At 51.2% G+C, this 12,540-nt stretch overlaps 1 protein-coding gene across 6 annotated transcripts in view; it reads right to left on the bottom strand.

Moving 5' to 3' along the window:
- Positions 1 to 417: 417 nt before the first annotated feature.
- The window catches only part of WDR76 (WD repeat domain 76), a 33,418-nt gene continuing 21,295 nt past the window's right edge, over positions 418 to 12,540 (bottom strand). For all 6 annotated transcript variants that reach the window (XM_061572554.1, XM_061572550.1, XM_061572551.1 and 3 more), the window contains 7 exons: positions 11,340 to 11,501; positions 10,598 to 10,725; positions 10,121 to 10,222; positions 7,671 to 7,838; positions 5,976 to 6,029; positions 4,091 to 4,215; positions 418 to 3,204 (listed from right to left, as the gene is read on the bottom strand). In XM_061572554.1, the coding sequence (XP_061428538.1) occupies positions 3,035 to 3,204; positions 4,091 to 4,215; positions 5,976 to 6,029; positions 7,671 to 7,838; positions 10,121 to 10,222; positions 10,598 to 10,725; positions 11,340 to 11,501 (909 nt within the window). In that variant the 3' untranslated portion in view covers positions 418 to 3,034. The remainder of the gene's footprint in view (positions 3,205 to 4,090; positions 4,216 to 5,975; positions 6,030 to 7,670; positions 7,839 to 10,120; positions 10,223 to 10,597; positions 10,726 to 11,339; positions 11,502 to 12,540) is intronic.

Below are 12,540 nucleotides of genomic sequence, written 5' to 3'. Positions count from 1 at the left end.
GCTGCTGAGACTGCCATCGAACCAAGATTGCTGTGAGCAGCACAAGGGACACGCGGTGCCACGGGGAAGAGGGCAGCTTAACAGATTGAGGGTGGAGCAACACAACCGAATACAAACCCTGGCCCTACCTGAGTCACCAGCTAGCCACTAGGACTAGCCGCCCTCTGATCCCAACCAATGAAACGTTCGTACTAGCCGCCCTCGGACCCTATCCAGCCAAAAGTGCCAGCCGCCCTTTGACACGAATCATCTAGCCACTAGTACTAGCTACCCACTAACCCTAACCAATTAGCCAACCAGTCACTAATATGAGCCGCCCTCTGACCCTAATCAACCAGCCACGAGTAAAAGCCACCCGTTGGCCCGAACCAACTAGCCAGTCACTAATACTAATGAACTAGTCAGCCAGCTACTCGTACTCGCCCTCTGACCCTAACCCTAAAAAATTAGCCACTAGTACCAGCCCCCTTCTGATCTTAACCCTAACTAGCCACTATTACAAGTCGTCCTCTAACCGTAACCAAGTAGCTACTAGCCCCCTCTGACCCAAGCCAATTTTCCAACTAGCCACGAGTACTAGCCACCCACTGACCGTAGCCCTAACTAGCCAACTCCTCACTAGTACTAGCCCTCTGACCAACTCCTAACAAAGTCGCCAACTAGCCACTATTACGAGCCACCCTCTGACCCAAGCCCTAATTAACTAAGCAACGAGCTACTCGTCTTGGGCAGTCTACTAACCCGACCACCTCGAGTGCATTTCCAAGGCCCTGTTTTGTTAGCTCTCCTGCTCTGGTTTTATCAGCAACCTACCCCGAATATCGTAGGGTACCCGTGGATGCGTGACCTCCGGCACGGACCTATGACCTGGGAACAGGGGACGGGGGTCCAAGTGTTCAGCCCGGTGCAGGTGCCACGACCACCCGTCGGTCAGCTCCGGGCCCTGGCCCCTGGCCCCGGCCCCTGGCCCCAGGTCTTCCCTTCCTTCTGTGCCACGTGGTCTCGCCAGGGCCCAAGAGCTACTGGACATCTGTGAAAACTACTGGACATCTGTGAAAAAAAGCTTTAGAGCTCATCGGATTCTTTCAGTATAAATCCATATTGATTCCGAGCTAAAATGAATCAAGCTGCACAGCAGTCCATTAAGGGAACCCCTATACATGTTAGGGGATTTGTACTCGACTGGGAGAAGTGAGCGCGTGACAGATGTATGCGCCGGGCCCCAGGAGCCGACGGTCATGCGAGACTGTGGCTGGTCGTATGTGCAGGAGCTGGACACCCAGGTGCTCATGTTCCAGTTCACGTAAAAGCGATCACGCTCCTGCGTGGCCGTGCCACTCTTTAAGGTGTTGCCAATATTTCACGAAAACCACCGCACCAATCCGATAACCGGCACTGGCCTGCCGGCTGGCAGGGTGTACACGCGGTGACGTGCTTTCGCAATGGGCTAAGCGGGTTATCGTAGATTTAAGTGAAAACACGCGAAGGGTCCACAAAAAAAATGCAACATTTATTATGCTTCCCAGGCAAAGCAGTTAAGGAGCTTATCAGCACCCGTGAACACGAAGTGAGTGGAGCGCGGCGGTTAACTGTGTCAGTGTCTCTCCATCCATGTAAAGACCACCGCGCTTGAATGGGTGCAGCACCCAGGCCCTCGGAAACGTGCACAGCTCGTGGTTTGCGAGCGCACGCCGAGCAGGCCGAGAGGCACGTGCCTGCCTAACACACAAGGCGACAAAGGCCCTCACTATACAGTGACCTTAGGCTTCATCCATACCCCTTGAAACAATGCCCACTGGGCATATTAATATAATTAACCACGTCGTTTGACGAACACTTACATTGCATAAAACACCAAAGGGAATTTCGCCCGGTCGATTTAATTCCAGGCGCGTTCAAGGGACAAGCACTTGAGGTGTTTGATGCAAGTGGCCACGTAACTGTAAAGATGTTTGCCACAAGGCGCCTCTGGACACATCTTGCTCGGTGTCGTTTAAAGCAGTGGGATGTATACGGGGAGGCTTTTCGTGGGTGAACGAGCGTTGAAAAATCGTGATGTTGACATTAACACGGACGGGGGAAACTCTGCGGTTAAGCACAGACACCGTCAATCTCACGAGTGGCCGCTGGCGTAAGAGCAACACACACACGTTGCCACCGCCGCTGTGCAGGAGTCACTCTCATACAGAGAGAGGCGCAAGGAGGACACACGTGACGAGCACTAAGGCAGCAGACGTGGAAGTGAGCCGGCAAAACCGGAGGACCCAGAGAAAACCCACGCACGGCGAGGGGGAAATACTCGATCCTACACAGACGGAACAGGTAGAGTCCACCATTTTGGCTGTACCGCCTTCTTCTGGCGAGCCAGGGTAAAGCAACTACTCAACGTCCACGGGAAGGGAAGTTCCGGAATATTTGTGCGACTCACCAGCCCTCGTTGCTGCCACTGCAGTAATAGGTTGCAGGCTACGCGTGGCGTAGCTGCCACAGCCGCCGCCGCCCGGCAGCAGCTGAACTAAAAAAGGAAACAAGTCGCCTACATGTTCCACGTGGCGGCAACTGCAAGCTTGTCTTGGGTGAGCAACGCTTTTAAGTCGAACAGCCCGAGCTCAACGAATCAAATGCACAGCCGTGCGATTTGTTATGGAGACCTCTCGGATTTTGGACAAAAGTACCACCCAGATTGTAAACTACTGATTTAGGGAAGCAACCCTGGAAAGATACAACAAAACAACATCTATGGTCTCCACGTTGAAAACAAAAACATACGCGCACGAGGCAACTACACTTCACCCCCGAGTGAGACTCGATGCATTCTTTTCCATGTCGCTCGCCCTGTGTTGGTCACCCAGTCCTGTTCGCCCCGTCCCACTCTCTCCATCTCGTCTGCACCGTCTCATCTGCCCCATTACTCTACAGGCGGCATTCGTTTATAATTTGTACCGATCATAAAGAACAGATTCTCCAGGGGTGACTCGACACAAGGGGCATATGAATCGATGTTGATTGGGGAAATCGCTCCGTGTCCCCGAGCTTACACGGTGCCGGCGGCGGAATCTTGGCACAGCGATCCGGGCAAGCCAGCAAACAAGTGCACCTTCCCGCTCGAGTTGCAGGCCACGAGCACGGGTCGCGTCGGGTGAAAGGTGATCACCGTGCAGATGCTCGATATCTCCTCCTTCCCCACCACCAGAAGCTTCTGCCCTGCATTCGTGCGAAAGAATCCAAGTATAAGAGGCAGGATGCTTCCCCACAAGAAAGCGACGCACACAGACATTGGGGGGGCTCACGCTAACGATGGGACAAGTTTTCTAACGACGCAAGATCGAGAGGTCATTGTGGCCTAAGCTGCCCATGTCTCCACCACACCTCACTGCCAACGCATTCTACCCCCTGCTAGATCCTGCAGCTGCCGCGCAGAAGACACGCGGACCTCCAAGGTAACGCATCGTCTGATCGTTGGTCTTCCCCTTGATCGCCGAACTCATGGAGGCCACTCCGATGCCTGTCTCGCTAACACGCACTCCCAGCGCACACGTCCAACCCCGCTTAATCATATCTCCAACATTTAGCAGGTCACTCTGACAAATTGAGACAATGTCCTAGTCTCTTGAGGTCACACCTGGTTACACAACATAAACTCGAAACCTGCCATGTTCTCCTCGGGGACGCCGAGGGGGTAGGGGGACGCCGAGGGGGTAGGGGGACGCCGAGGGGGTAGGAGGATGACGAGGGGGTAGGGGGACGCCGAGGGGGTAGGGGGACGCCGAGGGGGTAGGGGGACGCCGAGGGGGTAGGGGGACGCCGAGGGGGTAGGGGGACGCCGAGGGGGTAGGAGGACGACGAGGGCCAGGGGACGACGAGGGGGTAGGGGACGAGGGCCAGGGGACGAGGAGGGCCAGGGGACGAGGGCCAGGGGACGAGGGCTAGGGGACGAGGGCTAGGGGACGAGGGCCAGGGGACGAGGGCTAGGGGACGAGGGCTAGGGGACGAGGGCTAGGGGACGAGGGCTAGGGGGCGGCATGGGGTAGGGGACGGCGTGGGGATAGGGGGCGATGAGGGGTAGGGGACCAAGTGTTGGCCTCCTCACCTGTGGCTGAGAAGACGTCGAGGTGGCGTGGCCACTCCATGCTGCCGCACATCCACATGTCCTCACCGCCCGGCACCCACATGGCTCTCATCGGCACAAGCCATCGGCCCGTGTGGTTATTATGGCTGAGCACAATGGCAGGACCGCCACAACACCTCGTCATCGTCGTCATCACCGTAATCATTTTCATCACTCATCATCGCTATCACCCCTCCAATAATAACTTGTAATGTGCACAGTATTTGCTCACTCCCGTAGACAGAGGACGACTCAGTGGCGCGAGAAGGAACCACAGACGAGCCGGAAGGCAGCAACGGCCACGTGACCAGGAGCCGACGATGACAATAATTGCCCAAGCTCTGCGGTTCTCTATATGTTAAGGTGTTATCAGCCAATTAATGAGTGTTTGCATGTGGGAGGAAACCGGAGCACCCGGAGAAAACCCAAGCGTGTGAGGGGGCAACATACTATCCCATACAGACAGAACAGGGAAGTATCACAACCTCTGTGTGTGATCTACCAAACCTCTCTGCTACCGTCCAACAGCGCTGGATCACAGGCAGCAACGTGCAGCGTAGACACCACCGTGCGCGGTATTCAACCATCACGCTTGTCGCACTCGTCACACCAACATGCTCACCCGACAGCGGGTGAATGTTTAACAGTAGGCATTGTAAATGTTACGATGTTTGTCCACGTGATGATATTATTGAGTCGTTGCTCCTTGAGAGCTCAGTGTAGGTTACGAGTGTTCGGAGCCGTGTGTGTGGAACTCGTGTTCATGGTTATTTACACAAAGCAGAATGCAGAGGGGTTAATGCCGATGGTCAATGCCCCCTGTAACTGCCTTGCCACGTGACGGAACTGCAGAAGTTGTCATTATTTTATTGTGCAATTATTGATCACGTAATCAGAGCGAAGAAAGCTTGGCCAATTATGCCGACAAAATCATTCAGCAGACATTTTCGCCTCCATCCCATATCTGTCCTTCCAGAAAATAATAAAGGTACTGTTTTCATATCCCATCAGCCAACACGGCCCTCCTTATGTCAGATAAAAATGGGGTCACCTTCGTTCAACGCAAGAAAAACTCTGTACCGGTTTAAAACGTATAGTGTCTTATCGGCAACGTCAGGCTTGCTAGAAACATGGTGAATTTCCAGATGTTTAAAGGCAAGACAACCTGTTCTAGTTCAACACAAAGACAAAGATCCCCCATATAGCCTTAAGACTGTTGGGGAAAGAGCTGTTAGCGAGCACCTATGAAGGCCAGCACGGTACACGAAGGGGTGGGTGGCCAGCACCACGCCTGGCCACATTTGTCTCCCCAGTGGCGATGTTTACACACCGCACCAGGTACTCATTTTAGGATGAGTCGATATAAATGGGGCCCAGAACTGGTTCAGATAATCGTCACTGGTGTTGAACTCGGGTCGCCGGGTTCGTAGCTCCCCACAAACCTATATGACACATGTACACAACACAATCATCCTAATTGGCCGCCACTGGCTCATTAAACACGTGAACGCCGTGGGTCCTCACGGGATCCCAAATATATGCAGAGTATCATAGAGATACATAAGGATTCTAAGATAGAGACATTAAAGACAAGCCACAGTAGTGTGATTGTAGCCATGCAACCCAAATCTGTGGAATATATAGTAAACCACTGTAGTCTGCGCTCTTTCAATGGAGGAAGAACAGAAAAACTACACAAGCTCTCTCCTGAAGCCCTCTCGTCGTGGCCAGCGACCTCGACATTGCCATTTAGCTCCTGAAAGTATTACTGCTGCCATCGTGCATAAGAAGAGGATACGGGCCATGGGTACAAAGAGGCCATCGCGGTGGTCGTGTGGTGTGCACGTGGCGCAAAATTCCCACTCACCATATCTTGGCGGTGCGAGTGATCTGCGAGCCCAGAACGCGGGTGTCGTACACACTGCACACACGCGGCAACAGAAGAGCACAGAGCTCCCACTGAGTAACACCATGACGCGTCACCATGGCTTCATTTGTTTTCAGATCATTTACCCAGGAAAGTCTCACCGGGTCTCAGGCCCTTTTTTCAAAAAGATCCTGCCAAGTCTTTGCAGAAGGGAGGCATTGTTGCTGATGCTGCTGTATAGTCCCAAATTTGTAAGTAATTTTCAGCATCATTTTTGCAGCATTGGGATGTTTGTTTGGCCAATACCGGCTACATTTTGTATAGCTATAAGAGAAAACCGGAAAACCTGGAGGAAGCCCATGCAGAACAGGAGGAGAGAACATACAAGCTCCACTCACTCAACTCCACACACTCACAAAACACTCCTCACACTCTGCAGAACAGATCAGAGAACATAGAAACTCCACGCAGAGACATGCCCGAGTAGAGAATTGAACTCGGGCTCTTCCTGCCGCACGACAACTGTGCTGGCACCACCATGCCGCCAGGGCTAACGCGTCACTACCTCTATTGAGGAGCAGATATTCTCAATGAGTAGCCCTCTTTCTGCCCATGCTCCAGTCTTCAGTGATACACATCAGAGAGTGGCACTGTGCAGGTTTCTGTCGCTCGTTCAACACTAAAAGTGTTTGAGTTTATTTTTTTATCCATAGAGGTTTTTTTTGGGTTACATCGCGTAAATATATAAATGTGTCGTTAAAACCCACCACCACCCGACACAGCCAACTAGTAAGGGTTATCACGTAAACAGAATATGCCAATTGGTCACTAGTACAGCACACCGGTGCGTTGAAGAGCCAAGCCACAACATTTACAATCTGAGCACAACGCTTCGCCAGTAATTACAACTAGCTTCATCAAGCGACAGCCAAATTTGTTGATACATTTATATATTTACGCGATGTAACCCAAAAAAACCTCTATTATGCATGATATTGGTCGCGAAAGTCTACGTGTTAAACTTTATTTTTTAGTTCTCACGAGAAATGATTTCAACATACGGGGTGACAAATTACACAGCTGTGTGATGAGAGGGACAGACGAGGTGCATTGGACTCGATCAGCACTAGCACCTCTAGGCGAGTGCCATCTTCTACAAAGGTTAATTCGTCTCTCTCGTGGGGTCCAGCACATTCTTATTTTCCCCAATTGTATCCCGGTTGTGCTACGGGCACAACCGTCATGCCACGAGATAAAGCGTCCTTTCGGATCTCTCTCAGGCAGTGCATGTATTGGAGACCAGCGTGCCGAAGGGGATATAACAGAACGTCCTCTGACCCTTCAAGCTGGGGTACAAGCAGATGGATAGCCGAATGCATGTGCATCAGTGGGGAGCGGTAATGCAGCGTTTAGCGTGCTGCGCTACGAACCCGGCGACTCGAGTTCGACTTAACCAGTCCTGGGCCTCCTCTAGGTCGACTCAGCATTCAGAATCAGAATCTTTATTTAAATGAGTACCTAGCGCATCAGCACTAGGGAGACAAAGGTGGCCAGGCGTGGTCCTGACCACTCACTCCCTTGTGTGCCAACCTTCAAACATGCTCGCTAACAGCGCTTGCTCCAACAGTCTGTTGAAGGCTATAGACGGATGGGGGGTTGGATCTTTGTCTTTGCTTGTCCAGACTCATCTCTCACTGCATGGAGTTGTCAATGGAGGTGGTGAGCAGGCGGCTGCCGGTGAGCGGTGAGAAGTACGCCGAGTGCACCACGCGGCTGTGCTGCTGCAGCACGGCGACGGCGTTGGCAGCGGTGCCGCTGCGTTGGCCCACGCCCATCGCACGGACGTCATGGATCTGTACGGTGCTGATCGCACAATGACGCCACAAACCGCACCACACCTTATCTCATCTATATTTACACAGCACATTTTCCGAGGTGCTTTACAGCAATTATAACATTGTACGCAAGATGGTAGTGGTTTGAGATGAAGAATGGAGTTATTAAAAGTGGTGGTGTAGTTTTAGTGACGGGAGAACAGCGTTAAGGAGGGGTTGGAGTATGCCTGGTTGTTGCAACCGCGATCATCGACTCTCACGACTTGGGGTTGGGATCACAGATCCAGGAACATCTCAACTCCAGTTTACGTAGGCCAGCACCAGTTACATTTCTGTGATTTTTTTTGCAACTACAAAAACGTTAAAACCCACACACATACATTGTAACTGGTATTGGCCAAAACATCCCAATGCTGATAAATAAATTACCTGAAAATTAACTAATTGTGGATTACATATCACAGGCGATCATCGCCCACCCCTCCCCCCCCAATCCATTGCGAAACTTTGGCAAAACCTACCTGAAAAATTGTCAGGAAACCCGCTGAATCTTTTCTGGGTAAACAAACATCTTAAATTAAAAGAATAATAATCATGATGCTGCGGCAAATTATCATTTGTCGACGTGTGGATCGTTCGGGTTGCGAAATAACCGTTAATTTAACACGTGTCCTTAACACAAACCGTGCTTGCGACGGAGGAAATGAAACAGGACATTCATTACATCACACTCATATCCATGCCATGCACGCACACTGCAGCAATGGTTAAGCTGCTGCTCCTCACTCGTGCCCCAGTGACCGATTTACAGGAAACATAGGCACCCTTCACCCCCCACCACCGTATGCAGGTAACCAATAAAATACTTCCTTATACCCTAGTTAACATCTGCTCTGCATTATCCCTCTCGTTACCCCGGATATGATGTGAATTGATAGCGCTGCCTTGGCCGTGCCGTCACACTTCAGAGCTCGCTTCTAATCGGACCAACGGCAGATATATATATTTTTTTATCAGTCAAGGGTTCGAGGTCAAATAAGCCAAATTTTTCTGGACGGCATAAACCCCAATCCTTAAACCACCACTGTGAGCTGTCCCATCAGTAGCTGCTGCTGTGCCCTCTAGAAAGTCTAAGCAAACGAAAACTGAGGTCAAGTAATTTCAAGTTCCAATACGAGAGACGTATAAATACCCTTCTTATTCGTATGGCCGATGTAGATGTAATTTTACATTGAGGTGGTTATAATGAGCCAGATGATTACATTAGTAGCAGAGTGTATTTCTGTGGCAATACCTCCTTCATAGAGAGCTCTGGGTGAGTCTATGGGATTCCTTGTGAAGCTATAGCTCTGTTTTCTTATTTGTATGGCCGATGTTGATGGAGATAAAAAAAAATATTTTTACAATGAGGTGGATGATGAACCAGACGACTTCATTAGGAGTAGCGGAGTGGTGAATAATCGGTGATGACCTCTCTCCCTTCATATTCGTGAAATGGGCATTCAGTCTACGTTATAAGTTCCATGGTTCTGTCTGAATTACGACCACAGTCTCTGCACACTGCCAGAGGATTTTATATTTGTGCATCAACAACACCATCATCATCATCAGCTATCAGCATCTGCTGCTGCTGTGGTTGTGCGGCGGAAGTGGTTTTGGGGTTGTGGCCCAGAAGCTTTGCAAAATATCCAAGCCAGAGATGTACTGCGCCGGGTCTTTCACATGGTATTTATGACCTCCCAAGCATTGACTTAAGCCCCACCATGTGACCACGGCCAAGCGTCATTGGGAATCCATGTAAACACAGGGAACCCAGGCAACCTACAACCACCTCTTCACAGAAGCTGACACTGGGTTACCAATCAGCTAGGACTATGTAACAACTGATGCTCTGACATGGGTTAATGACAACCGAATCACAAATACACCTCCGAACGTAAATACAGTAGCGTTTGTTATTCATCACTGCCACTGTTATCATCATTAAGAAACGTATTGACATCCGGCCTAAGTGCAACTACCATGATCATAAAGCTATAAAACTGTTGGTAAATCTCAACCACATATCTAATCTATGGATCGGGCTTTATGTGAGTGTTGCATTGCCTTGCTGTGCTGAAGAAGTCTCACAAGCATTTATTTTCTCTTGATTGAGCAGCGGTAAGGGCGGGTGGCGAAGAGTGAGAGTGGGTGGGTGAGCGTGAAGCGTTCGTGAGCAGTAAGGGTGGGTGGGTGGTGAGGGCAGATGGTGAGCGGTGTGGGTGGGTGAGCGGGCGGTGAGGGTGGGTGGTGAGAGGTGCGCACACTCACCAGTCGGTGGACGCCGTCACAAAGTAGTGCCTCTGCGTGGGGTGCACGTGCACTGAGTGGACTCTCTTCTGGTGCACCATCCACTGCTGCTCGCCACACTTCCTGCGAGAAGACAGCAACGTGGCCACGCTCGGCTGTGTTGGGAGGGCGAGGTGGCGGGCGAGGTGGAGGGCGAGGTGGCGAATGACATGACGGGCGAGATGGCGGGCGAGGTGGGGGGCGAGGTGGCGGGCGAGGTGGCGGGCGAGGTGGCGGGCAAGGTGTTGAAGGAGGTGGCGGGCGAAGTATTGAGCAAGATGGCGGACGAGGTGGTGCGTGAGGTGGCGCGTGAGGTGGCAGGCGAGGTGGTGCGTGAGGTGGCAGGCGAGGTGGTGCGTGAGTTGGCAAGCAAAGTGGCAGGCGAGTTGGCGGGTGAGACTGTGGAGCAAGAGCGCCGGTGGAGACAGGCCCTCCTCCCGCACCCAGTGGGAGCCTCACCTTGGGCTCCTGCAGTCGACGAGCTCCACGGCGCCGTCGCAGCGGCCCACCAGCAGCGAGGCACCATCCTCAGACTGGAAGTCGAAGCTGGTGAGGCCCACAGGTGGACTTGATTTGCCGGCGTACACCTTGGGACAACCACAAGATGGACGAGTAAAATGAAGAGACGCCACAGGCGGACGAGGGGCATTTCCACTCATCGTGAATGCAGATGAATGGTGAGTACAACTATCTCTCATGCTTCAAGCATCTTTGCAAAACCAATTTCCTGCAAAAATGCATGGTGGCCATCTTGTCATCAATGACCGTCAATACACTGAACAAAATTTAAGGAACCAACCGGCAGGGCCGAGACAGAGAGGCCACTGTAGAATGGTGTCGTCCAGTCTAGGACTGGCCAGCAGCCGTCTCAAGTTGTCACAGTCGAGGACGAGGTTGCTGCTGTGTCATCCCAACTAATTTTCAGGTAATTCTTCAACAGTGGGATGTTTGGCTGATGCCAGTTACATTCCGTGTGTTTTTGGAAGAAAACCGGAGAACCCATGTAGCAGTGGGAGAAAGCACAAACGACTCACGCACACTCCGCTCACACACTCATCACGCTCACTCTGCATCACAGTTGTGAGAATATAGGAACTCCACACGCAAAGGCACCAGAATCGGGAACAGAACCCAGGTCCCTTCTTGCCGCGAGCCGCAAGTGTTACCACAGCGCCACCCCCACCCACCCACCCATGCGGACCTCATCGAAGACACCGTGGTGCAGATCGGCGCAGCGCAGCGAGTCGTCCAAGCTGCTCGAGTAGAGACGCGTGCGCTGTGTCGGCGGGAAGCACAGGCACGACACGCGGTCGACGTGCGGCCGGAACAGAGTCACGGCGGCGGCCTCCCCCGGCGACGAGTCCTGCAAGCAGTTGCGGAGGGTGAGCCCAGAAATTTAGCAACCCCTGCCGATTGGACGTGCGTGGATGAGAAGTTAGATATCAAAACTATGTTATATTACCAGTTAAGGCCAACTGAGCTATATAGCTCTTTTTTCAAAAGCAACCTGGCCACAAATGATAGTTCAACGAAGTGGCTTATTACGTGGATATTTATGACAGCCAAATACTCTAAACGAGTGTTGATTTTAAATGTAGAGGGAAACCCCTGAGGACCCAGAGAAAAAGCCACGTGATCACGGGGAGAGAGACACCACAAACTCCAATAATACAGGTGTCAGTGTTGGGGTTGAACCCACAAAATCCTTCATACGAGAATTCAATGAAAAAGTCCAAGTGACTTCCCGCTCACATGCCTCAATAGGCATCTGTGCTCATTTCCTGAGCAAGTGGTGAAAATTCCACGTTTCTATGGTGGTGGACAACCAATGCTAACTTCCCCACGAAGTGGTGCACACTTATCAACCCTGCAGTGATGCTGGGCCACATCAACTACCCAACCAGGAGTTGAACTCGCTACCGCTCGACTGCGAGCCACTCGCTCTACCACTGTGCCACTTGGACGGTTAAATAATAATTATTTTTTACCATATAATGTAAAACACAATAAAATACTAAATCGAAACGTGAACTTTGATTTCATATTTGGATTTAGCATGCTCTAACATCTCCAAATTTCTAGATTTGAAGCTTTCGTGACTGCAAGGATCCATACTCTTTGGTTTTTTCGGTAAAGTCACGTAGGTTAAAAAGGAAAACAAATAAATTAAATCACGACGTTTGGGAGGCAACACAAGCCTCCGTCTTCAGGTGGAACCGTCACAGCAAAAATTACTGTTACCGAAAAAACCAAAGAGTATCTCCAAATTGACTAACTTTTGTAAATGGAATGAAATAAAAGTTTAAAACAGTCTGTCCTGAATTTTGGGTGGCCCAAAATCTCATATTTAGGTTTTTAGCATCGGTTAGTTGTAAGCACACACTGGACTGACTGTAGGTGTG

The sequence above is a fragment of the Lethenteron reissneri genome, chromosome 50 (assembly GCF_015708825.2).
Source record: "Lethenteron reissneri isolate LAM-NWPU_2019-01 chromosome 50, ASM1570882v1, whole genome shotgun sequence".
NCBI classification, from domain to species: domain Eukaryota; kingdom Metazoa; phylum Chordata; class Hyperoartia; order Petromyzontiformes; family Petromyzontidae; genus Lethenteron; species Lethenteron reissneri.
Note: the sequence above shows the minus strand (reverse complement) of the source record. Positions and strands in the feature narration are given on the sequence as shown.